This window comes from Crocodylus siamensis, chromosome 1, assembly GCF_052110815.1.
Source record: "Crocodylus siamensis isolate JL-2025a chromosome 1, ASM5211081v1, whole genome shotgun sequence".
NCBI lineage: Eukaryota > Metazoa > Chordata > Crocodylia > Crocodylidae > Crocodylus > Crocodylus siamensis.
Window position 1 is genome coordinate 2,390,681 of NC_143395.1, and position 27,083 is coordinate 2,417,763.

Consider the following 27,083-nt stretch of genomic DNA (forward strand, 5'->3'; position numbering starts at 1 on the left):
TGTGTATGTTTCTGGCCAGATGTATCTGGTCTTTTTAGGAGACAGATAACTGAAGCATGTTCTCTGTCTGGTTTTATAACCCCATGCGCTCTTATCTTCCTTCATTTTCCCCATCAGATTATGGGCTTCTTCAAAGGTGTAAAGTAGTAATTCCCTTTCTTGAAAGAAAAAGCCAGCAGGCCTAACCTTAACACCCAAATGATCCTGCTCTGCTGTGCCGCTGGGGAATATTAAGGGAAAAAGGTTGATGTTAGTCTGGAACAGATTGTAAGGGGAGGCCTGGACCCGTCAAGCTTAGCTGAGCATTAGGCCTGATCATTTATCACTGTCAGATGGGAGTGGGGGGAAGAAGCACTGGACCATTCCTGCTCATCTGCTGACTGACAGCTGACTGAAGCCTAATGCAACCTCCAGGCAGATAATCTGCCATCAAGGGGGAATGTGTACCAGAGAGATATTATATCACAGGCTGCATGCTGCTTCTTGCTTAAAGCTACTGACATCTTCACAAGGAAAAAAGAAATGTCAGTTGTGCTTTAAGGGACTATAGAGTATTGTAATGCCTTGCTACAACTGCACCGCGTACTTCATTTCCATGGTTTCACGTAGATCCATTTTTCAAAAACAGATTAACGGCATATTGGAGACATGCAGCCAGGCACAGAAATGTTAATATGATGATGATGATGATGATCAGATGAGAGAACACCACTGTTTCTTTCACCTATTGATTTAGTTCACAGGACTGCTGATATTCTGCAAAATACTGTAATGATTTCCATGTAGTAAAACCACTTTCACAAATATAGACTATAAGTAATCCATGGATATGATGAATACAAAAGCACTAAAAATATCTTTTGAAGGAAAAGGAAAATTAAGACAACAGAAATCTAATAAATAACGGAGTGTAATATTTTCCTGCAGTATTTTGTAGAATACATATTCCAAATAGGCAGTAATTCAAAATAACGGTCTGAAAAATAATATCTTAAGCCAACATAGGATATGAAAATAGTCTATTGAAAGAATTCTTGCTTTGCAGCCTTGTGACAAATTTTGCATTTTATATTTTTCAATCAAACGCAAGTTTTCAGTGTGTTTAATTAGTTGTTATTTTTATTAATAATATATAATTTTGCTATTCATTACAAATCATATGCACTAACTTAACGGGGGAACATTTTAATTGAACTCTGCTGGAGATTTTCCAATAAATTAACATTACATACTTTTAACAGGTGTCTGAGTTAGACATTGTTATTAGATGTTGTAATTAATAGAAGTATTACACAAATTAAAATCTCAGGTCCTTAGAAAAATGCAATTGGAGATGATTGAATGATGTTAACTCATTAATAGTAAGTGACTCCTGAATTCCCACCATTCTCCTTATTAGCTCAATAAACAAAGGGTTTTAAGCTGTTAGGTGAGAGTTGGCAGGGGGTATGTAGAATAAGGTACTGCAGATAAGGACATGCTTTACCACTGAGTGGCGCTGTGAATTTGGGCAAGGTAAATGACCAGCGTGTGCATCAATTTGCCCATTGTTGAAATATGTATTACAGTAACCTAGTGGGATTTTGGAAGGCTTAGTTAATGTTTCATTCATGAAGGGCCAGGTCCAAAGAAGGCCTTTGGTGCCAGAAGACCTGACTTCCAGGTGCCTAGCCCCCGAAGTGGAATCCAACCCCCAGAATAAGGTCTGTGCAACACAAGGACAACCCAAACCGTCATTATGCTGAGTGAAGAGCTGCCTAGAGCCAGCATGTGGGAAAGACAAAGCACAGGAGTGTGTCTGAACTCCTGCGCTATCTTGGTAGTCACTGGAGTCAGGGTTGCAAGGGACCATGAGAGCCAGAGCTTGGACCTCACTCCTGAGGCGAGGCTTCTGCAAGTATGCTTTGCAAGAACAGTGTTGGTGCCATCTATACTAGTCTACTGGTTAGATCAGGGCTTGCCAGCATATAACCCATGGGTCAGATCCAGTCCATGGAGTCACTAGATCCAGCTTCCTGTTCCCCAGCTGTAGCATAGGTGCAGCCCTTGGCTAGCAAGGAGCTGCATCAGTTTTGGGCAGCTGCAAACTGAGTCCATGCTGCTTCCCCCTCTACTCCCCACCAGCTGCATCACAGGCACAGGTTTCACTCGGTGGGGAGTTATGCATGGGCTGAGCAGCTTCCAAATGTGCCCGTGCTGCAGTTGGTGGTGGGGTACCGGGGAAGTGGGGAAGAGCAGTGGCAGCATGGCTGCAGTTTGTAGATACCTGGTATACTTCTGCGCTGGCTGGAAGCTTGCCTGCACTGCAGCCAGGAAGGAGGACTAAAAGTAGCAGCATTAGCATCAGTGCAGCTCCCAGCTGCCTGGCCCTAGTGTGCGTTGGGGGAAAGCCTCCCACTGCTGGTATGCCAATGAAGCCACCTAGTCCATGCTGGACTGGAGCAGGTTTGGTCTGGCCCATGGCTTGTAAGAGGTTGCTGGCTCCCAGGTTCAAACTTTTGCCTGGGAAACAGAAGAAGCCAGGGTTTAGGCCATCATCAGTCAGAGGAGATTCAGACCTACATCTCCCACTGTTTAACATAAACGCAAGATTCAGTGGGCCAGGTAAAGAAGAAGCCTGACCAGCTTCACAGCAAGACTGCTGACCTTGGAGTAGGGAGTCCTGGGTTCAGGCCCCTCCTCTCAGGATTATTTTTGTTCTGTATACAATGGCTATAATGAAAAACACAAGCACTCCATGGAGCTGAGACTTGAATCCTGGATACCCCTTTGCAACTGAATGCCCTAAGCATTAGGCTACAGCGTTGGGCTTCATTTTGTGTTCTTGTTACTGATCCCATGGATGTATCACTTGAAAGTCTGCTTTACTTTCAATGGGAAGTTTGTACACAACTTGCATGCCCCAGGGGCACATCTTACTTTGTCTTGCAGAATCACACAGCTTTCCTATTAATTTCAATGAGGAGCATTTAGACACCTCCAGAGACAGATCGTAAGTTAGACAGAAAGCATGCAACTTTCTATTTATTTCAATGGGGAATTTTTATCTCTGCTATGATGCATGTATTTGGGTGGAAGTTCACTTTCCTCCTGACCGCATAAGGCACATGTGGCTTAGGCCACTGTTCAGATCCCTCAAGGGGAACTAGATCTAGATTCTGGGTTTCCAATGTCTTGGGCTGGTGCCTTGACTAGTAGGTAAAGAGTGGGGACCACCATATTGCTCTCAGAGTCGGACACTAGTGTACTTGTGGAGTTTGGTTATTGTCAAGAGTAGGTGCTATAAGGCCTGGGCCCTTTTTGGCCTGGTGTCTTCCTGGTGAATGCCAGCAGAATGAGAAGGGGTTGACGCTATTTTCCCAGCCACTTTCAGCTGTTATTTTCTTTTTTTCTCATCCACCATGACTTTGATCTTTTAGTTCGGAAGCTGGTTTCATGGCGCAACAGATCAGGACCTGTTGAAGGAATCTGTTTGTGGGGCTCCACCTCCCCTATATCCCACTCTTAGCACATCCTCAATGTTAATCCAACCGATTTTTTAGGGGACTGGCTCCTTGCAGCCAATTTAGAGGCCTCTTCTAGATTGCTGGGATCCAGGTCAAACTCTCTGAGTTGATCCCTTGTCAGTCAAATGAGGAGGGAAGAGGAGTTCCTTTCACCTTCAAGGGTAATCCGCCTTCAATTTGTTCCTTGGCAATCCCAAGGAGGCAAAGCAAAATCCCCACAAAGGGACAGGTCTTCATCAGGGATTGTATTCTCTCTCTCTCTCTGTTATCAATATGTGGTTAACTGGCTGGAAAAAAGTCCAATGATCAATTACAGGGACAGGTATTACTTTGGGGCCACTCACCCTGGCTATATTCTCTTTATCTATTTGTGCCTTGACCATCCAGGCATAAAAAAAAAGGCAAATTAAATCCAACACTACAGTTTCCTTTAATGTGCAGGATCAGATCTCTGGGCCCCCACACACATCACCTCTGGCACTTACTGGACTGTGGGGCTTCAACTTCCTTCAGGCATGCTGCCCCCCGCAGTTGGTCTGTGGTTCTCCACTAGTCAGTGGCCTCCAGCCACCTGTACCTCTGCCGTGCACCTTTGTGCTGCTGGTATCTGCAGACTAGGGCTGGCAGGAGAGTTCTCCAGTGTCTCTCCTGTCTGGACACTGTTGTTTCGCCTTCTCTCTGGGGCTGGAAGTACTTGTCCATGCTTCCCAGCCACTAATCCAGATAGAGTACTCTGGAAATGTGGCAGGGTGCTTCGGGCTCGCACTGCACTCCTTCTCCTGCCTGAGATAAGGGAAGGGGGGTTATCACCTCTGGAGTTTCCCCTGGCCCCTGGGCCTTTCCTCCTACAGTTATCTACAGCTTGGGAAGTTTACATAATTCTTGGTGCATTAGTCACATTCAGTCCACAAAACACTACTGGTACCCAAGTTGGTTTGAATTAGGTTTTCAGATAAAATTTTGAAAGGCATTATTGATCAATTTTTTAAATTCAGTCTAGTTATATTACCTCCATTGCACACTATTCCTGCGCTGAGATCCAAATGCCGTTGGGACCCCCGATACACTGAAAAGGACCAGTGGCAAAAATTGCATGGATGGTCCGTAACTCATGAATAATTCATTACTTCATCCTGCACTTGCTCTAGAAGTACTTTTCAGCTTTCAGAACGTTACTGTTTGTTAGAAGGAGTGTTTGGATATGTCTATCAGAAAAGGCTGCGGGATGCCAGCATTGGATTGCTGCCCAGTTCTTGTAGAGAAGAAAGTTCTGAAGGAAATGCATTGCCAGTCCTAACCATACAACAATCATGAGTAAGATGTCAAACAATCCTGAATTTTCCTTAGACTATCTTACTGTTTTAGTAGTAGTAGTAGTAGTAGTATCAGTAGTTATATTTTACTGTAGCACCTCAGGGAGCTAGCAAGATCCTATTGTCCTAGGCACTGCATAAATACATAACAAGTAGACAGCCCCTGTTCCAAAGAGCTTACAATCTAAGTACAGAACAAGAGATAACAGATGGATGTAGACATATAGGTGGGAGAGTAAAAGGAAATGAGACAATATTGGCCAGAATGTAGGTGGTAGTATCAGCACACTGGCTTTTTTTGTGCATGTTGCATTTTTTGTGCACATGCGTTTTTTTTGTGCATGTTGCAGAAAAGAAGAGATTTAAGGAGGACAATAAGGAAGATAATAAGTTCTGTGGAGTTTTATAGGGATCACCTCACAAACGTGAGGGGCAACACCAAAGAAAGCATGAAGATGGGGGAGCAGGAAGATGAGGTAAAAAAATTAACATTTCTTAGTGATTGAAAGTTGATATGTAGGGCTGGGTAGGCAGCGAGGGCCTTGAAAATGAAGACAAACAACTTATGCTTGATGCAGCAGAGAAGGAAGAGGTAATAAAGAGTTTGGAGGAATGACCACATCAGGTTGATGGGCCAGGAGAATGAACTTTGCAAGCAACATTTTGGATGGATAAGATTAAGGCTAAAAATCACTACTGGTCCCCCCCTAACCCCCCTGCAGACCCTGCAAGCCCCCCAGATCCCAACAAACCCTCCCAGACCCCAGCAATCCCCACAGACCCTGCCTGCTCCCCCACTCCACCTGTGGATGCTGTTTGTAGCCCCAATCCCCTGATCGCTCCCCCTGCTGCTGATCCTCCCTGCAGACCTTGCTAGCTTCCCCAATCCCCGCCCCCCATGGACACTGTGTGCCCCCCAGTTGCTTCTACAAATCTTGCTTGTTCCCTGATCCCTCCATGCCGTGCACCGATCCCCTCATGGACGCCCCGATCCCCCCTCAAGCCAGATTGCCTCCCCAGTCCTCCCAACTCCCCAGCTAGTTCCCCCATCCTGTCAACTGGCTGGCTATTTTTAACTAGATCTAACCTCCCTGAACCTCCCTGAATGCCTGTACTTATCCTATGACACTGTTGTATTGTCAAGGCTACAGAAAAGGATATTGCAGCAACTGAGATACAAAGTGATGAGAGCCTTGGCAGGAGACTTACTTGTGTAAATGGATAGGAAAAGCCATATCCTGAAGACAACTTCTGTGAGGTTTAGATGTACGTACCATGCTGTTAAGACCTTGAAAAAAGATGATACATTTGTATTCTTTTTATTTTCTTTCAAGTTTATGAGCCTCTAGTGTTCATGCTTTCCCGCCTTTCTTTGCAACTACAAGTATTAAAAAAAAAATTAAATGAAAGCTGAAATGTTTACAGAACTGCATGACTCCAGAAGTTGTGTCTTTAAGAAATACGCTACATATTGCAAAACTTGCAATAATACCCCAAACCATGGCACTTTGGCATGCTGGCAGTCATTTTGGAGGTGTCATTTCATGTGGGGGTTTGCTGAGTGCCACATTAGCTAGAGCTCTGTATTTGAAGAAGCACAGCCCCAAAGCTGTCCATTAGGCAGGTTAACCTCACGGCTGCTCTAGGTAGGGTAACTTCGCCATATTGTGAAATCACTTTTACCATATGTTTTAGTATTACATGTCTTAAGTTATAACCATTGGCTAGCCTCCATTCAGAATTAGGGCTAGGTCTTGTATGTACATAGAGTTAAACCCCATTCTTGAACCGTTGAAGGTCACACTACCGCACACACTGTGCATGCTTGGGTCAATGGCAGTGGGACGACTACTTGTTGGCTTGAAGATAAGCAGATGGATACATGGATACAGTTCAAATATACTTTTTTATAGATATCACATACATTTTTAAACAAATAATTGTACGCCTGACTTCCCCCGTTCTTCTCTTTTATTTGGTTTTGAGATTTCTTTAAAGCAACACCAAAGAAATGGGGTCATGAAGACACATTTGAAGGAAGAGAGGATAGAGTAAGTGCTTATAGATCGTGCAAGAAAGGGAGTCTTGGGTAAGGCAAAGCATTTTTTGCTTAGGTAGCACTGGCAAAGCAAGGTCAAGCTGAGGCCACTAAGCAAAAAAGCAAATGTGGATAGAAGTCTGAAGGAGCAATAGAGCTCTATAAGGAACCAGTGCATGCAATTCCAATGCGAAAGAAAACTGAAGAGCCAATGTGACTTCACAAATGGCTTCTCAACGATATAACTGTAAAGAAAAAAGCAAAATTGGAATGGAGACAAATTTGCAGTGAGAAAATTGGAGTGGAGAAGACAGGGAGCCAAATAAATATGGAGAATTACAGTTTACTGCTGATTAAGGAGTTGCCTATTTCCACTGCCTTCACTTCAGAATGCAATTAATTTTCATTTTAGCGTATGCATTCTTCTGCATATTCTTGCCACAGAGTTCCCAGCACCACGTACAAAACAAAATCCTTATCTGGTTTTGCTTGTTCATTAAAAAAACAACAACTCGGCTCAGAGAGAAATCCATGTGTTCAGGGATTTTGAACTGATGTTTTGTGCCAAGATGCATCACAGTGTAGCGTCAATCGGTGTGTGTATGGTAATGTTATCTGATATAGTGGATGCAGCTGAATGTGGTATGTCACATTGTGATGCATCAGCTAAAAAAGAATTTCAACAACTGTTTTCAGCCATTGGACTTCCTCTCAGCACAACCCTATTTTGATAGGTGACAAGTTATTTATTTTTAAACAAAATCTGTAACATTTTTTTTAATTAAACCCTATGATGTAGGTTTTAAAATATTTGGGACTCATTTGTTGAGAATATTACCAAGAGTTTGAGGAAATGCATTACTGGTGCCATTAGGTATCTCACCTGATATTTTACTTTGTCATGAATCTCTGTTAGCAGAAGGTGAATGCTAGAACCATAGAAGTCAAGAGCTGACGAAAACAATTTATTTAAAATTTTAATTTATTTATGCCATGGCTTGGCAGCCTTTTGCAAGTATGGGTCTCTGTGACTCAGATGCTGGCACAGGCCACAAATCTGTGCCCCCAGCGCGTCACAGGAGCCTGAGCTTCCCCTCATCACTGACTGCCATCCCCAACAGCAATGGAGTGGGGAAAACTGTGCCATGAGGGTAAGCACAGCTCCACGAGAGCACTGGGGAGAGCTGTAGAGGGGGCACCATGGAGAGGATGGGCAGCAGTGTGCTGCCAGTCCCCAGTGCCACCGTGGGTCAGACTGGACCTTTGTGGACTGGATCCAAGTTCTTTGCAGGCCAGATCCCACCTGTGGGCCATGGGTTGCCAAACCCTGTTCTAAGCCACGTAATTGGGGCTGGTTCTGCTTGGAGCAGGGGTTGGACTAGATGCAACCTCCTGAGGTCCCTTCAACCCTCATTTCTATGATTCTATGTGTAGCTTCCACAGGCAGTAATAACTTAGGTTGAAGGCACGTAATAGGGTTGATGTTGGTACTATACAACACTCCTTTTAAGCCTTCACTTCACTCCTTCAGTCAAGATCTCCATGGCACCATCACTGCGACTCTGGAGAAGTGGGGAAGATAAATCTGAGATGGAAAATTTTCTATTTCTTTCACTTGGGCCTAATGCTTGGCTGCTTTATTCATAATTCTGGTGCTGCAGTATTAGTTTTGCAGTGATTACAGGTCTAAACTAGTGTAAAATTTATCTGATCTGGCTGAATACATGCAGACAGCATAACGGCTGAGTAAGACAATGCCTTTCGTGCATTAGGTTGATGTTATCTGAACATTATCACAACTTAAAAGCATTTAGAAACACACATCTGGTGGGATGCTTACTGTAAACAAGCATACCTCAAAAAAGGAGTTAGATTTACAATGCTTTAATATTTTATTCAGATTTCTATACATATAGAGATTAATTAAAATGTTACAATGCAGTGATTTGGGTGTTGAAGAGGCTTTGCAATTCTCTCATCAGGACGTTATTCCATGAGTTTGGAGCCACGTATTTTTGGCATCTAGAAAGATACTGGAGTGCACCATGAAATAACTGATTTGTAAACTCCTTGAACAGCAAGGTGGTAACAGCCACCATGGACTTGTCAATAGTAAATCATGTTTAACAGCTATAGTTTCATTCTATGAAAGGGCAAGGGCGCTTGTGGGTAGTGAGGGAGCAATGCATGTGATCTACCTCTGTGTTAGCAAAGCTTTTGACAGTCTTCCATGATATGCTCATAAATGAGGTAAGGTAGTATGGTCTAGATGAGCTACTAAAAGTTGCATCCGTAACTATTTGGATAACCAAGTTCAAAGAGTAACCATCAATAGCTGAATAGTTTCTGATTCCCGAGTCTAGCATTGCTTAATTTAGTCGTTAGTGACTTGGTTGTCGGAATTAAATATATGCTTCTTCAAATTGTGGGTGACCCCAAGCTGGAGTAGTAGACACTTTGGAGGATCAGATTAGTATTAAAAATGACCTTGATAAATTGGAAAACAATAAAAAACTGAAATATTTTAGGAGGAATTTAATTAGGACAAGTGCAACATACTGGTCTCAGAACAGGACAATCAAATGTACAACTATAAAATGGAGAAAGACCGGTTAGGCTACAGTAGTAAGGAAAAGAACCAGAACTTGTTCATAGTGGACCATAAACTGAATATCATTGAACAGTAGTAGTATGCTATTGGAATAAATCTACTATCCTTCTGGGATTTATAAATAGGAGTATTGCATGCATGTCCTGAACAGCAATTCTTCCACTCTGAAGCATTGGCGAGATTTCACCCAAAATACTGTGTCCAGTTTGGGGCACCATGTTCAAGAAGAGGTGGCCAAATTGGAAATATTTTAGAGGATATTTAGTGAAAATGAATAGAGATTTAGAAAAGATGATGTCTGAGAGAAAAAGTTGGAAGAACTGTGATTATTTGGTCTATGGAAGAGAAATTTAGGGTAATTAGATAACAGAATTTAAGTACAAAATATGTTGGTAAAAAGGATTGTGCTGCATTTTCCTCAGTGTCCACAAGGTACAGGGCAGGTAATAATGGGCTTAAATTGCAGTAAGAGAAATTTTGGTTAGATAATAGGAAAAAAACCAATCATTCTACTTACAAACACTGGAACAGTTACGTAGAGGTTACTGAATCTCCATCATTGTAAGTTTTTAAGGACAAACACTTGGCTGAGATGGTTTAGACAGGAAAGATGTGCCTTGGAGCAGAAGGGCGGCCTAAATGATCTTCTTAGGTCTGTTTTTATATGATTTTATGGCCTTTGGCAATTAGAATGAAGCTTTCATGCAAGCAGTTCTGTAAAAGCCCTGTACTTTAATAAGTGCATGCTTTGTATTTCAGCGTTCATTTTATTGAGTTGACTGGATTTGTTAAAGAAAGTCTGAAAAATGCAAGGTGCTAGAATTAATGACAACCATAAAGCTGTTTTATAATTGCAATCCTGATCCTCCTCACTCATTCAAAATAGTGCATTTTAGTGCTTGTAAATTCTTTAGAGGAGATATTGTGACTTTCCAAGTCTTCTGTGAATTGTTAAGTTTATGAATTGTTCATTGGTGACAATAGTAGAAATATTTGCATCTCGGCGTTTTAAAAAATTAGGTCTGTATTATATGGTGTAAACAGTCTTCATATATGACATAATTTGACACATTTTTTATCAGATATCTAAATAGGGAACTGAAAGCTTCATTAAGGAAATATATTGAGCATAATGGCAGAAGCGGCAGTGGATATTTGAAAACTTTCCTACTGTTCCTTAAAAGCATGAACAGATATGGTCCTATAAAACCAAAACATCAGAGTAACTCAAATAACTATCTTTAATAAGTATCCATCAAGCATGTCAATTGAGAATGATGGAACAAAATAAGAAACAATGTGTCTGTGACGACCTGATTTTCAAATCAGATTGCAAGCTTCAGTAGGGCTGGGCATGAGGTGGGCTGAATTCATTATTTGTAGTTAAGAGAGATGAGAGAGAAAATGCAGTGAGGAAAAGAAATAATATTCTAGTTTCTGTTGTTAGTGTTGAAAGCAAAACCAGTTAGTATCAGCCAAGCCCATCAGCTTTCCAAGGCTAAATGCATTGGGCCATCTCCTGAAATGCATCGATGAACACCCAGCTTAATTTTTATCACATCCTTATGCCCCATTAAGGTAATTAAGAACATGCCTAAAGTTAAATGCTTTAATGATTAGGCGTAGGCTTAATCTTGTACTTTCCTAATTGGAGGTTCTGGCAGTAGACACACATAACCATCAAACATTCCTAAATGTTCCTGATTGGGAACCAGGTTGGAGGTGTCACGGGTCAGAGGTGCCCACACGTCCTAGCAGTCCAGGTAGCATGATCATCTTTTAGGCACTGAAGTGCTGTAGCTGCAACAGAAGGGTTGGAAGTGAGCACCCAGCCCAGCATGCCTTGCAGTGGGCAAGTGGGGAGGGAAAGGAAGGGGAGGGGAATGCTTGCACTCATGCTTTGGGGGCCCAGGGGGTGGCTGACCTGTGGCTGCAGGCATTTTCACTTTCCACTTTCCCTTCTCTCCTAAATAGGAGTTTGATCAAGTTCTGTAGCTTGCCTGAACTCCATGATGTGCTTTGCTTGACTTGGGGGCCAAGAGTTGGGAGTGCCTGGACCCACATTTTTGGATTCCCAGGAGCTGGGAGGGCGTGATGAGAGGCTGTGGTTGAGTACGGAGTGAGGACACAGCCAGTTGTCAGAAAGATAGTGCAAGAGAGCTCATTGAGAAAAAGTGTCAACAAACTAAAAAAACGGGGCAGCAGCAGTAAAGTTCAGGTTGTAAACCAGAACAACAAGTTACAGCAGTGTGTGTGGGGGTAAGGAGCAATGCAGTGTGGGATGCCTGGAGGATCAACCGGACCTGTGTCATGAAACACTTGGGGTCCACATGTAACATCAACCCAGTTCATAGTCACATAACATTGGCCTAGGTTCAAAATAATACTTGGTTTTTCCAGGTACACTATTGAACTGTTAAAGCTAGCTTTAAACCAGTTTAACAGGCTTGTATGTCTGTCTGCTTCATGTTTAAAGTGCATCTAAACCAGTCGATGTGTTATGTGGGTCCATACCTTATGTTTGTCTAAATTCAGGCTTCAAAGTCCACGCTGAGACCCATGAACAAGTGGCATGCTTTTCATAAGTGCTGGGCAGCTGCAGGTCTCAGTGAAGTCCAAGATAATGCTGGGAAATCAGGCATTTTGAGAATCTGGTACTGAATTCAAGAGCCTAAGATTAGGCCCCCAGGGCACCTATCCATGAATGCGGGGGCTGCTCCGATGCGCTGGAATTCCAGTGTTGGAGCAGACTTGATTAACTGAGTCTGCTGGAGCATGGTAATTACCGCGCTCCAGCAGCTTCTTGACTCCTATGTATCAGCTTCCCCCACTTAAAAATGGTGGCAGGAGTGCTTGAAATAAAGCTCATCGAACGAGCTTTACTTCAAGTGCCCCCACTGCCATTTTAAGTGCAGGGAAGCTGATACATGAGATACTGCGATGCTTTAATTAAAGCAGCTTTTGGAGTTGCTCTAATTACAGCTCTGCTTTCCATCCCTGGAGCACGTGTAAAAGTGCCCCCAGTTTTTGAAAATCTTAGGCATGGGTTCTAAGGCTCGAGGGGAAAAGCCTAAGGAAGCAAAGCTCCAAAGTATTTATAGCCATCTCTAAAACTTGCAGTGTCCTCATACAACCTATAAGTATGCTGAACTGAAGAACTGATATTCGTGGAGTTCTGGTTTATGAAAATGTGAAAAACTGATATGTTGAAGCATGAAAAATGCAGTTGTTATTGCCTTTTAATTCAGCACACCATGTAGCCTGAAGACCTGCAGCATTGTCACTGAACTAATTCACTCTTACACGCAAGTTCAGTTTATGAGTTCAGTGCATTTATATTAGTGGTACAAGTATCAGAATAGATGAAGAAGCCAATGGCTTGTTTGTTACTGAATGAATGGAGTACAAAGGAAATACCTGATTAAAAACCAGTGACAAGGGAGGTTAATGTCTCTTCTTTTGCACTAAGGCTTCTTGCAGATGTTAAAAACCCCACAAACAAACAGTGCTTTACTTTAAACTCAGTGCACTCCTGCACCGAGCCCAGCACATGCCCAGAAGAGGCAACATTGCATTTCTTGGACCCGGCTTTCCCAACGTCTCTATAGATCTGGCGCTGTAGTGGGGCTTTTTTGGTGTGTTGATCTAATAGCTGATTGAATCAGCTTTAAATAAAAGCATTAAAAAGCCCTGCTGATGTGCCCAATCTATACAGATGCTGCGGAGCTGGTTGAAGTAATGTGCTTCGGCTTCCAGTAAAGTGCATTTGTTTTGGGGTTTTTTTTTTAACATCTGCAAGCAGTCTCAGTTTTCATGTGTCATTGGGTGCATCTACACATGCGCTTTACTGCAGAGCAGGCTAATTAGTCCACAGTAAAGCATCCCCATCTATATGTGTGTGGTGTTAGGGTGCAGTAAATGAATTAACTCTGCCATTAGATAGTACTGTTGGGGACAGTATCTTATGGTGGTGTCATAGGCGCTGACTTTTATTTTTGCCAGGGGGGAGGGAGGGCCTAAGATGATGCACATGTGGGAAATTTTATGCATTTCAGGTGACAGCTCTCTTCCCAAGGGGGTCGGGGCCTTTGGGCCCCCACATACTCGGCACCTCTGGGCAGGGTACTTACATGTGTTGAAATGCACAGGTAGGTGGTGACAGGGGCTGGTTGGGGCACAAGGTTGCTAATGTAAAGGGGCTGCCCTTGTGCCCCAGACAGCTACCCTTGTGCCCGATGCCGCCACCGGGAGCCCAGGGCTGACCCACTGGGCCTCCTGACAGCCTGGGGCTGCTTTGCTCCAGCTTGAAGTGCTGCAGTCCCAGGTGCATGTGTAGATGCTGCACCTGGGAGCAGCTGACTCTGGCATGAACTGTGCCAGAGTTTATTGCTCCACTTTAATTGCACATATAGATGTACCCACTGGTGCTGCAATTATACCCGAGGATATAGTAGCCCTGTTTTTACTGCTTAGTCATCAACTCTAACTTAGGGCTCTTCTTTCCTGACATTCACAGTCGTTTTAGTCATTAGATGTTGAAAGATGATATTCAACTGACAAACATGTTTATTTTTTTCTAAATGTTGCAGGTTTTCACTGGAAATTAAGATTGGGTAGCTTCTTGTTTACAAGACTGAAAAGAAACCCACTGGCCTTCAATTACGTACTGTATATTGATGTTGCACAGCAGTCAAAAGTGTTATATGAAATAGCAGTAGGGGATGACCAGGCCTGATAGGCTATGTTTTTCGCAGTGGGTTACCAATCATGCCATGAGGAGCTCTTCCGGGATACCTCACTTTCTCAAAAAGTAGTTCACTTGTCTTCTGCTACAGGATAGATTTGTGGCTACATTAGTTTTCAGACTTCTGGCAATTCTCTTTTTTCCTAAAGCAACAGAACTTTTTCAGCCATCACTGCAGCAATGAATCTGCCGTAGTCCCACTGCATCATTCATTTGATCTCCAGTCTTTCTGAAATATATACAATCAGACACCGATATGAAATTTGGGATGCCAATATGTTTTCATATAAAGGAATATATCACTTGCAGGTTAGAGACAAAATTTGATTAAATTGTTTTCATGCTGTGAACACAGTCTTCAAATGGCTGCTGTCTTCCACTATTCACTGCTTAAGTCCCTTGTAGATGCTGCTTAAATTAATATAATGCGACACTGTGACACAAATGCTTCCCTGAAGTGATGGGTGATTTTTAGGTACCTTCATTTTTGGGTGCCCGACTGATGACGCCAATACTTTGCAAGTGCTATAATATGCTGTTTTTTTAAAAACTCTACCTCCTGAATTAATTTGATTATGTGAGCATCTCCATTTTAATTTAAAAATAGTTTCTAGTTCTCCTGCTTGCTGAGATAAACTTGAAAAGGTGATTTTGCTGAACCTGAGGATTCGAACACAAGGCAAATACAGAGAACTCAAAGACAATGTTTTTAAAAAAAACTTATGATTTTCATACTGCCTCGTGACTGCTTGGTGTTGACATTACTGAGACACTTGAGAGAGCCTGATTTTCAAAAGGTTGGTGATCAGCACTTTCTGAAAGTCAAATCCCTTTCAGCCCTTGGAAATAGAGGACTCCGCATCATTAGTCATTTTTGAAAGTCTTAGCCTAGAGCTCCATTAAATTAAATGTTGACAGCTCAAATTATGCATAATGCCTTGCACAGGCCTCTATACTGTAAATCTCACTCTTGGTGCAACTTTCATTTGACCAGAAATAAAGTACCAAAAGAATTCCTGGATGGAAGTGGATGTAATACAGTTTTAGGTGGTCCTTTGATTTTTAATATTTAAGGAAAAACCCAATTCTTTTCTAATGAATATACATTATATTTTGTTGATTGGTCTGGTAAGTGCTGTTAAATTTGTGGCAATGCCTTTATTAGGGAATCTCAGTTAATGGAAGTGTTTTTGGTTTTCTTTAACAGAATAATTGAGCTCTAGTTTTTCTCTAGGCTTATACATAATAGCAGTACAGTCAAATAGTTTAAAAATTAATTCAAAAGCAAATGCAGTCCACTCAGGCTTCTTAGAAAGGACGTAATTATAAATAATCTTTAGCATGCTAACTTTTTTCAGTGTTATTAATCTTTAGTATTTACACACTACAATTGGTGCGATGCTTTACAGCCAATTGAAGTCAGCTGCCTCCTTTCCTCCAAGAAGATAGTAAGCTAAAGTCCCAGTCCCCGGCTGGGTCTAGACGGGTGGAACTCCAGTGGATTCAATGGTGCTTTGCACTAGGACACTCGTTGATGGGGATCCACACATGGAAGACAGGGAAAATGGACAGTGAAATGCAAAACATTCAAGAATATTGATATACTTTTTAGTATCTTTGGGTTAAATCCTGCCCTCCGTTCGTTGAGGTGCAAGGTTGAGAAAGGGTATAAGTGGACTCTGGCCAGGGTCGTCCTTTGTGGGGTGGCAATCGGAATGACTGCCCCAGGCCCTGCACTTTGGGGGGCCTTGCGGAGCTGTGCAGGAGCCAGGCGGAGTGGCCACGGCCCTGCCCCTCACAGTGTTAAAGGCTGATTTGCTCCGGGCCCCGCACCCCCTATGGTCATCTCTGACTCTGGCCCAAACCCAACTCTACCTTTTGATGTATATCTTACCAAACTGAGAAGAAGGAAGGCCTCCCCTGTATAGCCCAGCAGTCAGGGCACTTTTCAGGGGAGTAGGAGAGATAGGTTCAGGTACCCTCTGGCAACTGCCTTAATGTCAGGGCGGATCAGAGCGCAAAGTTCAGTCACTATAGACTACTGAGGCTGATTTGCATTTGTGTCATAGGTACATTTCTCCCCATAAAGGCATGGTTGCTTCTTGTGTTCTGGAACAATTGATTTCTTCCTCAGCAAACTGTCCAGATTTGGGCCTGGATGGCTAAGGGGATCATCAGAAGGCATGAATATTGTGTCTTTTTGTACTGCAAACACATACTTAACTTGATCTGATTTCTCCAAGCTGCCAGATGCAAAACTGGTGTTACCTCCTTAGGTACCACAGTGCATAGGAGTCTATATACTCTATTTTTATATTGGATGCTAGCAATACATCTCCCTCTCACTGGCATATTTGTTCCTGAAGAGCCAGTTATTTTGATGTTTGTTGTACTCACTTTGGGTTTTAATTTTAATTTTCTATATTTATGGTCTGGTAAAATATTAGCCTGAGCTCTAGCATCTAGTTTAAATTAAATCCTCACTGCCGCACATTTGTATTTTCACAGACCTGCATTTTGCATATTGTTCCTTGTACTTCTGCTGGCAAAATCCAGTTCCTCTCAGTGATTTTGCTTGATCCTATCATATCTGTATACAATTTTTCTGATATGGTTTCAGCTGTATGCACTCAAGGCTTTTGTGCTTGGGATCTGCAGCACCTAGCAAAATGGGTCCTTTTGTTGAAGTTAAAACAGAGTGTTGCAAATGCAGCACAACATTTAGGGCCATGAGTGCCGTGTGCCCCCAGAGGCTGGCGGGGGGGCACGGCGAGCTCCTGCAAGTGGCGATGGCGCCGTCAGCGGTGGGAGTGGGGTGGAGGCAAATGGGGAGCTGTCGCAAGCAGCTGCAATGCTGTCGGTGGCGGGGGGTGGTGGTGGCAAGCGCCGACCAGTGATCACTCGCAGACGCTGCCAGCAATATCGGTGGTGGCCAGCATCGATTGTGGACTGCCCGCAGACGCCGCCAGTGGCGTTGGCGGCGAGGGGGTGGCGGGCCGTTTTACAGGGGGTGCATTGCCACGCATTGCCAATGTTTAGGGCCATGGTGCCTTCCACACTTGCTGCACAAGTTTGCTCTCCCTCCCGGAGTCTCTTTGCCAGTGGAAAAGCCCACCTGTGAGCTGGCTTCTTCTGGCTACAAACTTTCATGCCAACTGCGGGGACTATTCCTTTTGGATCTGCGGCCTGAGCCTTCACAGTTTCTGCTGTCCTGCACATTGCACACTTGGATAATCTTTTCCAGGGACGAGCATCCCTCAGACAACAGCCTTTCTTGTAATGCAGTGTCTGCAGTGCCACAAGGAATCTTCTCTCCAATGAGAGTCTATCAAATTCCCAAAAGCATGGGCCTTGCCCAGTCCCGGTAATTTGGTACATACCGATCTATACTTTCTCCTCTTGTCTGCACATAAACCATTTGTGTCTTTTAAGAGTCTCATTTTTTTTGGCATGCAATACTACTCAGATTTGGACAGTATTTTACTTAATTTCATATTTTGACCTTTTTCCAAGGTAAAGGTGTTATAAACAGCCAGAGCTTCTTCCCACACATCATGCAAGAAGTTTAGAGATGTGACTCTGTGATTTTTCTTTTCTGCCCCTGGAGCTGTTAGGTACCACTTCGATCTTTGTCTGAACTCCTGTTTTTTGCTGCAATGCCTGACATAAGAAGGGCAGATAGAGGTTGCAAAACTTCCATGACTAATGGTCCTTTTATATAACTCTGCAAGCAGATCATTTAGAGGCCTTTATCCTTCCACGTGACTGTGTTGCTCCACTTGCTCTCAGTTTTCAACTTCTGGTTTAGTTTAGAGCTCAAATTTTGTCAAATTCTTTCTCATTTCATAGATTCATAGATTCATAGATGCTAGGGTCGGAAGGGACCTCAATAGATCATCGAGTCCGACCCCCTGCATAAGCAGGAAAGAGTGCTGGGCCTACGTTACCCCAGCTAGATACACATCTAGCCTTCGCTTGAAGACCCCCAGGGTAGGGGAGAGCACCACCTCCCTTGGGAGCCCGTTCCAGACCTTGGCCACTCGAACTGTGAAGAAGTTCCTCCTAATATCTAATCTAAATCTGCTCTCCTCCAGCTTGTGGCCATTATTTCTTGTAACCCCCGGGGGCGCCTTGGTGAATAAATACTCACCAATTCCCTTCTGTGCCCCCCTGATGAACTTATAGGCAGCCACCAGGTCGCCTCTCAACCTTCTCTTGCGGAGGCTGAAAAGGTCCAGTTTCTCTAGTCTCTCCTCATAGGGCTTGGCCTGCAGGCCCTTAACCATACGAGTGGCCCTTCTCTGGACCCTCTCCAGGTTATCCGCATCTTTCTTGAAGTGCGGCGCCCAGAATTGCACGCAGTACTCCAGCTGCGGTCTGACCAGCGCCCGATAGAGGGGAAGTATCACCTCCTTGGACCTATTTGTCATGCATCTGCTGATGCACGATAAAGTGCCATTAGCTTTTCTGATGGTTTCGTCACACTGCCGACTCATGTTCATCTTGGAGTCTACTAGGACTCCAAGATCCCTTTCCACTTCCGTGCCACCCAGCAGGTCATTTCCTAGGCTGTAGGTGTGCTGGACATTTTTCCTCCCTAGATGCAGCACTTTGCATTTCTCCTTGTTGAACTGCATTCTGTTGTTTTCTGCCCACTTGTCTAACCTGTCCAGGTCTGCTTGCAGCTGCTCCCTGCCCTCCGGCGTGTCCACTTCGCCCCATAGCTTAGTGTCATCTGCAAACTTGGACAGAGTACATTTCACCCCCTCGTCCAAGTCGCTGATGAAGACATTAAAGAGTATCGGTCCAAGGACCGAGCCCTGCGGGACCCCACTGCCCACACTCTTCCAGGTCGAAACCGACCCATCCACCACAACTCTCTGGGTGCGACCCTCCAGCCAATTCTCCACCCACCGGACTGTGCAGTCATCCAAGTCACAGCCCCTTAACTTGTTCACCAGTATGGGGTGGGATACCGTGTCAAAGGCCTTCCTGAAGTCCAAGTATACGACATCCACCCCTCCTCCTGCGTCGAGGCGTTTTGTGACCTGGTCATAAAAAGAGACTAGATTGGTCAGGCACGATCTACCTGCCACGAACCCATGCTGGTTTCCCCTTAGCATAATTTGTCCTGCCGGGCTCTCACAAATGTGAGCCTTGATGATTTTCTCAAAGATTTTGCCAAGGATGGAGGTGAGACTGACTGGCCTATAGTTACCCGGGTCCTCCTTCCTCCCCTTCTTGAAAATGGGAACCACATTGGCCCTTTTCCAGTCCTCCGGGACTTGACCCGTGCGCCACGAGCGTTCAAATATTCCCACCAGTGGCTCTGCAATGATGTCGGCCAGTGCCTTCAGTACCCTCGGATGGAGCCACTTCTGAAACCATGTCGTGATCACTGGGTTCAGTAAATGCAGGCATATATGAATGAGAAGAACTAAAATAACACATTTTGCTATGGCATTGTAGACAAGCTCCTGCAGCTCCTTTGTCTGATTATAACTGGGCGAAATGAGGGGCCATCTCCTAATTCCCTGCTCCCTCAGTCTCCTGTTAGATGCATTGCTACACAGACTGTACTTGGTTTGGTTAATGGAAGTTTTGTTGCAAAGGATTCTCTTTGCTTCTGTCGCGGGAGCAGAGCAGAATTGGCCTGCGTGAGCCACAAGTCCACCCCTTTTTGGCCATACGGTTTTGAAGCAACGTTTCGTAGGAAGGAATATTAAGAACAAGAAAGGAAAGGAAAGACAATGTTATTCCTCCCACTGATTTTTTTCCCCTTTTACAGTCACATTTTCCCAGAGGTTTAACTGGGAAATGATGTGGTGCTAGCCCTTGTGCCCCATCCCAGTCGGTGCTGGTGCTCCGCTTTCCCACCTCTGCTTACCAAACTGCATTTTCCTTTAAAACAAAACAGAGCTTCGTCTCTTGGTTAACCAAAACTTGCGAAAACGAGTGACTTACCGTGCAGAGAAATCTATGAAAGGGGAAACCAAAAACACTGTGCAGGGTGCAGAATCAACAAATGAAAAATAAGGCCTTTTTTTTCTTTCACTCCCATCTCTTTGAACTGATAATAGCAATGAAATGGGGAGAACTATGTCCCCCTTAAATAGGATGACCATATGGTGCAATGTGAAATCTGGGACAATGTGAAATCCGGGACTTTGTTGTCTTCCCCGCCCCTCCGCCTCTCCCCCATAGCTACTGCAGGCAGAGGCGGGGTGGCTCACTGCTAGTATTGCTGTTCAGGCATCTAAAGAGTCAATGGCTTGGTAAGGGCCCATTTTTCTTTACTACACAGGTGTTAACAATCCCCTTTTTAATAGTCCTTCTACTAATCAAGGTAACCTGTTAGGGCAACGTTGCTGTCTGCCTGGCTTCCTATTTCACAGCTTGTGCCTGGGATGCTCATTTTAATTTTTGTCTGGCCTTCAAAATCCAGGACTGTCTTGGCCAGTCCAGGATGTATGATCACTCTACCCCCGAGCTCTTCAGTCCAGTTCAGTCTGAGCTACAAGTTGTTCCTTTTTCACTATTTCACACAGGTCAAAGTAAGAGCGAGGCATGGTAGAGCAGTAGATAAGGAATCTCTCTATGGCTCTGTTCATGCATATTCAGTTCATATCCGAGATGGCCTTGGGCACGCTAAAATTTAATTTCTGACGAGAAAAACTTTTTAGTGCAAAGAAGTGTTACTGTTCTTTGAATTGCCTGGTTGTTGTTCAAGTCTTATTATCTTTGAGTGCCCGGAGCGTAAAGATTACTTCTTTCTTTCTAGACAATGGAAATTACTTTCTTTGCAAACCCACACTCAAAATGTTTATTCTGCACTGTATCTGCAGGAGGGTCAGGTGACGTTGGAAACCTTTAAAACACAATGACCACAAGAAGGAAAGCTAATTGTATTATTCTCTAGGATATTTCAAATAAAAGGGAAGAGTGATTCTCCCACTCAGGAACCATTCTTTTCAGATGAGTACTGCCCACCTTTTAAAGGAAAGGTTTAGAGCCAACCTGCTATTTGAAATGATAACCACTGCACACAGCATGTGTTTCATTTACTCTTTTAATTGCTGCAGATATCAAGGATGCGTGGAGTTAGTTGATTTGGATCTGTTTTTTTGGTTCATTTCTCTCAGACTGTTAGATTACTTTGATTATAAAAACCATTAACGAGAGAGGTTAAGTTTTTAGAAACTTTGACCATAGAGGTGCTACCTTTTGTCCCATGAATGGCTACATCACCTCACCTTAGAACAGCTCTTACTTTCACAGGGCTTTCAGTCTTTTAAAATAACAGTTCATTTCATAGGTTCTCACCCTCCAATTGCCTGACTTTTCTCTTCCATGTCTGTATATGTGTGACCCAAACTGGGATTACTTTTGTGATACACCTGACTGCTAATGGAAAATGTTCCTTGTAGAGAGTTCATAAATCAATACACTATCCCTGGTTCAACTTGGTTTGCTCACAGTTAGGTTTTTCACTATATAAAGCATAATAATCAATATGACAAGGTCCTATGGGACTGCACTCTGAAAAGTGGTTACCAAATGGAAAGCTATATCTTGGGTTCATGCTTCTTTATCTATTTCTATTGCCATTAGCAATAACTCTCATATAAGTATATGACCAGGTGTTGATATCCAGAAAGAAATAGCCACAAGGAATTTTCTGGCATTCGATCCTTTATGTTTCATTTTATAGATTCAAATCACCTCCGAGGGGCTGTGCCTAGAATCTGAGTTTTCTACTCCTGGGAAGATACCCTACCCATAAGTTATTGGGAGGTCATCCCATCCTCACTAGTATTGCTTTTTCTTCAATCTATATTGGCTACTTCAGGGAGGGAACGAACAATGAAATAATCAACAACAAACACCACCATAACAACCTCTCCCTCTCGGAGAGACGGGCCGTAGAATCTCTGAGGTCCAACCGCCAAACCAGCAGATAAAGGAGGAGCTATAGTTATCCATAACCATGAAGACTACATAAAAGAAGCTACCAGACAACTCTCTGCCACCACCTACTATGAAAAACGAGAGGAAGTTCCAACTCTCCTTTATACCTTAAAACTCAAAACCACCATCAAATCATTTCCATCTGAACTACAAGAAAAGCTACAGAAATGGATCCCCCTATTATGCAACCCAGGGACTTTTTACATGCTCCCTAAAATCCACAAACATGGGAACAGAGGCAGACCCATAATATCCAACTATGCCTAACTGAGAAAATATCAGGTTTCATCGAATCCATCCTAAAACCTCTTGTTACCCAAAGAGCAAGTTTTGTTCAAGACACAAAAGATTTTCTACAAAAACTTAAAAACATAGACCACTATGCCATTGTAGATGTTACCAGCTTCTATACCAACATCCCACACCAGGGTGGCATCCAAACCTGCCTTACATATCTACAAGAGCAAGATTACAACTTAGAGTACAGACCTAAAGATATTATTGAACTTATGCCCTTCATCCTCACACACAACAACTTCACGTTCAATAAGCAACACTTCCTCCAGACCATTGGCACAGCTATGGGCACCAAAATGGCCCCAGAATATAACAACCTAAAACCTGCAATCTCTGATTGATTTCCATTACTAATTCAATAATTATCACCCCTCCATCAGACTATCTCTTGAATACTCCAGCACCAACATTTCCTTTTTAGACACTATGATCAATATCCAGAATGATAAAATACAAACCACTGTGTATGAGAAACCTATGGACCAACATACGTATCTGCACAGAACCAGCAATCCCCGTAAACACAGCAAGAAAGCTATAATATACAACCAAGCCCTCCAGTACCACTGAATTTGCACTAAGGAGAACACCCATGAGCATCATCTTGCAAATCTCAAAGGGCTTTCATCCAACAAGGACACTCCTCCAGAGATAGAGATCACACTTTTGAAAGAGCCAGCTGAATACCACATGAAGAACTGCTGCAGTACAAAAAGAAAATCCCCATGAATTGCACACCATTAATTATGACATACCATCCTTCCCTGGAACCTATATGGGAAATCCTCAAATAATTGCAACCCATACTAGGATACCCAGTTCTTAAAGAGATCCTTCCAGAAGCACCCATCCTAGCCTTTAAACAAGCATGGAACCTCATCAACCTCATCACCAGAAACAAACTTCCTGTGGCCCAAAACTCACTGAATGGATCTAGGCCATACCATGACAAGAAATGTAAAACCTGCCAACACATCTCCACCACTCCCACAATAACTACACCTCACAACAGAACCATCATCCTTCCTGGGTCTTACATCTGCATCTCCAGAAATGTGATGATACATCTCATCCTGTGAACTAAATGCCCTGATAGAAACTATGTAGGAGAAACTAAACAACAACTGTGTACCAGTATGACCGCAGACCGAAAATCTGTCAAAGACAGATCCCAATACTGAATTGCCTGTGGGTGCACACTTCTCACAAGGCAACCACTCTCCCTCCACTCTCTCAGTTCTAATCCTCAAAGGGAACGTTACAAAACACCTTTCGTAGATGAGCCTGTGAGCTTCACTTCATTAATCTACTGGATACAAAAAACCATGGACCAAATATAGACATTAGATTTATGGCACATTATAGCATGCCTGCCATCTGATAACTCCAGGCAACCTCTCTATGTTTTACCAACCTATCACCAGGTCAACATTCTCACCTACATGTCTTACACCTATTGTCTCCCATTGCCTCTGATCCTCACTGCCACACATTTGCATTTTCACAGACCTGCATTTTGCATATTGGCTTCTATTCCCCACCATGGAGAACACAAAAGACTAGCAGACTCTCCCTATGCCTGAAGAAGGGTGTTTGTGCCTCAAAGCTTGCAAACAACAATTTCTCCAACTGTATAGTTGGTCTAATAAAAGATATCACATTTACAAGAACATTGTGTGCCTTTTCTTGAGCCTCACTTTCAGAGGTTTACATACAGTTACATGAGATGCAACTGGCAAGGAACAAAAAAAGGCAATAACAAGTGATTTTACAAGTATGTCAGAAGTAAGAAGACCAGAGAAACCATAGGTCCCTTATGGAATGCAGAAGGCAATCTATTAATGGATTATGCCGAGATCTAGTTATGGATGATGGAGAGAAGCCTGAAGTATCTAATGCCTTTTTCACTTTTTCACAAATAAGGGTGGTTATCACAGGATGAGTGCAGCCGGCAGCAAAGATGGGGAAGAGGACAAACAACTTAAAGTAGAGGAAGAACAGGTTAGGGATTACTTAGAGAAGATTGATGCTTTCAAGTCAGCAGGGCAAGATGGGATACCTTCAAGGGTACTGAAGGAATTGACTGAGGTAGTTTCAGAGCCATTGGCTGTCCTCTTTCAGTTCTCCTGGAGGTTGGGTGAGGCCTCAGATGATTAGAAAAAGGTAAATGTAGTGCCCATCATTAAGAAAGTGCAGGAGGAGGATCCAAGGAATTACAGAGCAGGCAGCCTGACCTCAGTACCTGGAAAGTTCATGGAGCAGGTCATCAAGGACTCTACTGTGAAGCCCCTAGGGGAGAACAAGGTTATCAGGAAGAACTGGCATGTATTCACTAAGAGCAAGTGATACATTGGATTGAGTGCACACTTTGGAAATTTGTGGACAGTACCAAGTTGAGTGGAGTTGCAGACACTCTGGAGGGCAGAGCCAGAATCAGAATGACCTGAATAGCCTGGAAAAAATGGCCCACAGTCAATGAGATGAGATTCAAACAAGATGAGAGCCAAGTCCTGCATTTGGGATAGAATAATCTCATGCACAAAAGTAGACTGGAGAATGACTGACTGGGCTGCAGTGTGCTCTTGTTGCAAAAGAGGCCGCAAGCATAATAGATTGTATTAATGGGAGTGTCATCTACAAACCAAGGGAAATGATAATTTGACTTTATTCAGCCTCACTTGGAGTGCTGTTTCCAGTTTTGGACCACACCTTTCAAGAAGGATGTGGATAAATTGGAGAGGGTCCAGCACAGAGAGACAAAAATGATTAAGGGCCTGGGAAACAAGATTTAGGGGCCTGGGAAACAAGCAAGAGGAAAGACTGAAAGAACTAGAGCTATTCAGTCTGAAGAAGAGAAGACTGAGAGGGGTGGGGTGGGATAACTGAAGGATGCTTACAGAGAAAATGGAGACAGGCTTTTTTCTGTGGCTACAGGGGACAGGACTAGGAGCGGCCTGAAGCTGCAACAGCGGAAACTTAGGATGGATAGTAGGAAGAACTTTCTGGCTATGATGGTGGTCAGGCATTGGAACAGGCTTCCTAGAGAACTTGTGGAATTGCCATTCTTGGAAATTTTCAAGAACAGGTTGGACAGACACTTGCCTGGGATGGTTTAGTCATGGATGATTCTGCCTTGAGCAGGTGGCTCATGATGTCCCTTCCAGCTCTACTTTCCTATGAGCCACCGGGGTGATCCTGTTCACCCCACAGAATACATAAAGCCATAGTAGAACCTTTAAAACATGCTCAAAAGCCAAGCATAGCAGTGTAGCTAGAAATAGGAAATAAAATATGACCAAAAATGATCAGACCTTGAGATAAATATTCCCCCCCCTCAAACAACCCCCTAACGTTGATAGCAATACTTCTAAAATCTTAAAACACTGAGGTATAGGCAACCCCTAAAGTTAAAATAGAAGAAGCTATATATCTTTGTTATTGAAATGATCCCTGCTGAGTAAATGTGACATTAGAATATGATGCATGAACTTCCAATTTAGCTACCTGTTTGCTAGCGTGAAAAAAAGTCACAATTCACATGCATGATCATGCCAAAAACGGCTTGTAATTCAACAGGAATAATCAAACCAGCAATATAAGATTGTATTTTCCCTGCTCTGTCTGTGTATGCAAGGACATGCCTCTCAAGAGTGCTTCATTCCTGGTTGGGGTTATTATTACTATTCCTGTTTATATGGGGCTATCCATTTGCGCCAGTTTAGAAAGAGGCACGTTGCCCTAAATATGAAACTGAAGTGCTTCTTCAGTCGACGTCCTTGGGAGGCGTAGGGCTCTGAAGCAGACTAGGAGACAGTCAAATCACAGAGGTCAGTGGAGGACACAGGTGCTCTAATGGGATACGTCGGTGTTAATGAAAGTGAATTGCTCTGTTTTTCTCTGCGGGTGAATATGCAAAAAGTGACCTGGGCCAAAGAGTTGTGCCACAGAATCTTGATTACTAAGAATTCAGGATCTCCTAAAGTTATTTTAACAAGACTATTTGTGTTTCCATGGCAATTAGATATTCTATTGTACTTAGACCCTTCTTTTTCTTTTCTTCTAGCTAAACACCACGTCAATGGAAACAGAATGGTTGAACCTTTCCCAGAGGGAACACAGATGGCTCTATTTGGTAAGATATCAAGTCTAAAAGAGAAGCACTAAACTGTATGAAGGTAACCTGTGCCAAAATCCTTGATTTCAGCATGAGTCCTTAGGGTTTTACAATCTGGACTGTAATTGCCATTCTTGAATTATCACACCCAGCAGAAGCCAGGCACTGTTGATTTTGGTAGAAATCTATGTCTAAAAAGTTGTGTGCATGTATGTTTTCCCAGTTTTTGACAAACAGAATATTTCATCCTTTTTTGAAGTCTCTTGTATAAATACACTATAGAAATTATTTATATCTGATTGTTCTTGTGACATACTTCATTGCTTTACACATACTTCTGCTGATGACTTGTGACTTGAGGCCTCAAGTCATTCAAGTCCCTTGGGTAGAATCAGATCCAGACACAGGCTTGGGTGAACCGGGTAGACACCCCAAAAATGGTAATTTTTTCCCATTGTCCAATTATTATTATCATTATCTCTGGCGAAGCAG

At 43.2% G+C, this 27,083-nt stretch overlaps 1 protein-coding gene across 4 annotated transcripts in view; it reads left to right on the top strand.

Moving 5' to 3' along the window:
• MSRA (methionine sulfoxide reductase A) overlaps nucleotides 1-27,083 on the top strand; it is a 471,175-nt gene that overhangs the window by 174,152 nt on the left and 269,940 nt on the right. For all 4 annotated transcript variants that reach the window (XM_090026744.1, XM_090026687.1, XM_090026838.1 and 1 more), the window contains exon 2: nucleotides 26,541-26,609. In XM_090026744.1, the coding sequence (XP_089882870.1) occupies nucleotides 26,541-26,609 (69 nt within the window). The remainder of the gene's footprint in view (nucleotides 1-26,540; nucleotides 26,610-27,083) is intronic.